This window comes from Fusarium oxysporum, chromosome 10 (assembly GCF_000149955.1).
Source record: "Fusarium oxysporum f. sp. lycopersici 4287 chromosome 10, whole genome shotgun sequence".
NCBI lineage: Eukaryota > Fungi > Ascomycota > Sordariomycetes > Hypocreales > Nectriaceae > Fusarium > Fusarium oxysporum.
The window spans coordinates 2,764,962-2,767,816 of record NC_030995.1 but is presented as its reverse complement, the minus strand read 5'-3'; the positions used below and the strand labels follow the sequence as shown (position 1 = coordinate 2,767,816).

The 2,855-nt window shown below is 42.9% G+C and overlaps 2 protein-coding genes across 2 annotated transcripts; one reads left to right on the top strand and one right to left on the bottom strand.

Moving 5' to 3' along the window:
- Window positions 1–498: 498 nt before the first annotated feature.
- FOXG_17210 (uncharacterized protein) lies at window positions 499–1,166 on the top strand (the record flags this gene model as incomplete). The annotated part of the gene is made up of 3 exons (XM_018397228.1): window positions 499–597; window positions 678–878; window positions 931–1,166. Exons 1-3 carry the CDS (start codon window positions 582–584, stop codon window positions 1,164–1,166), a joined length of 453 nt encoding a protein of 150 aa, XP_018258139.1. The 5' UTR covers window positions 499–581.
- An 887-nt stretch (window positions 1,167–2,053) lies between these two features.
- On the bottom strand, window positions 2,054–2,851 carry FOXG_22749 (uncharacterized protein). The gene is made up of 3 exons (XM_018403163.1): window positions 2,764–2,851; window positions 2,321–2,686; window positions 2,054–2,264 (listed from the first exon to the last, which is right to left on the bottom strand). The coding sequence occupies exons 1-3, from the start codon at window positions 2,787–2,789 to the stop codon at window positions 2,153–2,155; spliced, it is 504 nt and encodes a 167-aa protein (XP_018258138.1). The 5' UTR covers window positions 2,790–2,851; the 3' UTR covers window positions 2,054–2,152.
- Between the last annotated feature and the right edge of the window lie 4 nt (window positions 2,852–2,855).

Here is a 2,855-nt window from a genome sequence, read left to right as displayed (position 1 = left end):
TCAGGTTTTATTACTAATAGTAATTAATATAATAGTGTCCAATATAGTAAAAGCCTACTTACTTTTATTTCAAGTATAAATAGATGCTAATAACTGTTAAGTCTGCCTGCTTATTTAAGTTTAATATAACCCTTATTAACTAGGAAACAGAAGAACGCCTAGATATCTTCGAGGTAGCTGTGCCGCGCTTTAGAGATGCTATCTTTGTACCTAAATGGCTTTACCCTTGTAGCCGAGGTGAAATGAGCTTAAATAATCGCCGAGAAATCCTTCGGCATTTATCTCTATGCACGACATTACGAAACAGGGTCGTATGTCAGGATCTGACCATTATCATGTCAAGAAACATTCCATACTATGGCAACTGCCATCTTGGTCCAGCCTTATGCCGAGATAATATTTTAACACATGCAAACATAAATACACAAACACCGACTTGCACTGAACCATGAATGCCGCGGCTCGACGCAAATATATGGTGCATGGTTTCAGAATTATAGCAAACATTAATAAATTAAACATCTCTGCTTCTTGCACTCTTCAATCATTCTACATACACCTGGCCCTAGAAGCACCCTAGGATGTCCCTAAAGAACCGTTAGTCCCTCTGCTACTACCTTACTAAACATAACTGCTCTTCCCACCTTCGTTGCACGCGACTAAGATCAAGATACTAGCCCACTTTCCTTCTTCGGTCGCGTTTGACATAATCCAGCAAGCAATGAGTTCAACGGAGATTAAGCGTAATAATGCAATAAAACAATGCAACGCCGTCTTCGCCTTTGTTTTGACCAACACTGCCGGCGAGACTGATAGTTGGCACGTTGATCTCAAGGAAACCGGCAAGGTTGGGAAAGGTCCTTGCAACAACCCTACTGGTGAGTAAATGTAATTCTGAAGCCGTTCTTCATAGTGACAACACTATCTTAGTGACTCTCTTGCTTTCCGAGAAAGAGTTTGGCGACATATTTTCCAATAAAGTCAACCCACAAAAATTGTTTATGGCTGGAAAACTCAAGATCAAGGGCGATGTACTAAAGGTGACCAAGCTTGAAAGGATTCTTAAGAGCGACCAGATTGTTTTCCAGATTGTAAGCACCATGCAGAGAACAAAGAGCTTATTCTTCCCTTCGAAAATGAATAACTGTGACAATCAGATGTCTTGAGACATGATTTATTCAAACATTCAACTTCTTGCATTATTGTCTCCTGTTGTTGGATAATCTCTAGTTTAAGTAATAAGCAATTGAACTCGTGGACTTTTAAGTTTACGCTCACATTAATCCTGGTCTTGATCTAAATGCTTACGGGGGATAAACTAGCAAGAATCCCTTGTGTGCTTACATGCCGCCGGAGGAGGCCGCCATGTGAAATGAAAACTTCGACTGTTCTGGAAATTTTGACCCTTACAGTAGAAGCAACAATGTTTGATCCCGGGCTAAATAGGTGACCTCAAGCTCGGAGATGTTTTATCAAGGCATTCCCAGGGTAACGCTTCAACTTTCAAGGACATAAAAACGATTACTTCGTGGAGATCCAGATAGATAGCCACTAAAGTCATCACAAGTTTAAGGAACTCAAGATATAAGTGCACCTCACTCCCCAACAACCCCTATTTTCACGCTTATCTCGCCGCCATACCTCTCTCTTTTCAATTCTTTACATTTAAGGCAGGGCGTAGTAACAATGGCGGCAATCATATTGCAAAGGCCAAGGCTGACTATGCAGCGAAGCCAGGGTTTCAATTACTAAACTATTGACGCCCCAATGTTACCAGTGTTCTAGTACTGTCGTAAATATGTAGAGAAAGAGCCGATCACGCTAGCTCTATCCAGAGAATGGGAATGGTCCTTCCGTTCGGTTATCTATAGTCACTGTCTTAACCCCCTACTCCGTCTGGGGTCGGTATGTGTGCGTTTGTCATTAGCAGGACCGAGTTGCTTCAAAAGCTGGTTTGCGAATAGCCAAGGTTACGATTGGTTAAGCGTAGTGTGCATTGATGTTCAGCTAGTCATAGATTTCAAAGAAACGTATGTTGTGGCTGTCACTGCCGGTACAAATGACGCTTAATTCTATATGGGTAAATAATTACCATACATTGCGCCAAGGCACATGGCACTTTCTAATGCAGCTTCGGCTCTTCTATCTGGAATCAGTCCTCTGTAGGTAAGTCTGGATACCATCTAATGCGCTGGCTCGAAGGAGCATCATCTGGCGAATCCGTAGGGAAATGAAAGTCAAAATTTGAGCAGAACATGGCAAAGCTACGCCTCTCTTAGTTTTTGAGTAATAAATAGAGGCAGGCCAAACTTATACGTACTCATCTGTATCGAGGTCACCTTCGAACCCTGTAAAAGCAGAGCCGAGGTTCCTTATGATGTCTGTATTTGTGAAATCCTGGCTTTGTATCGGGCCATGCGATAAGCATGTCGTCTGCGTCTCGAAGTTCGTCATGGATAAACGAGTGCCCTTGGGTGTCTCTTGCAGGGCCTGCCGATTTCTTATCTGAGTCTGTGCCTGGGAGAATAGCTGATGTAAAAGTGATGCTCCAAAGTATGTCTTCCGTAGTTCATTAGCGACAAGCATACACAAGTCGAGGCTGTGTTGTCCCAGTGTCGCTATGAGTGGTTTGCTCGATGTCGAATTCAGGAGATGAAACTGCATAGGTGGCACGAGGGCAATGCAACTACAATTCACTTCAATCAGCATTCAGCAGTTTCGTAAATTCAAAGCCGAAACATGAATGTCGAGGTCTGTACTGACACAATACTCTGACATGCCAAAATCATGTCTGCAGTTATTAGGGCCTACAAGGATCTTGTTAAACCCTGCAGCAGCCACCTGGGCTTCCGCTC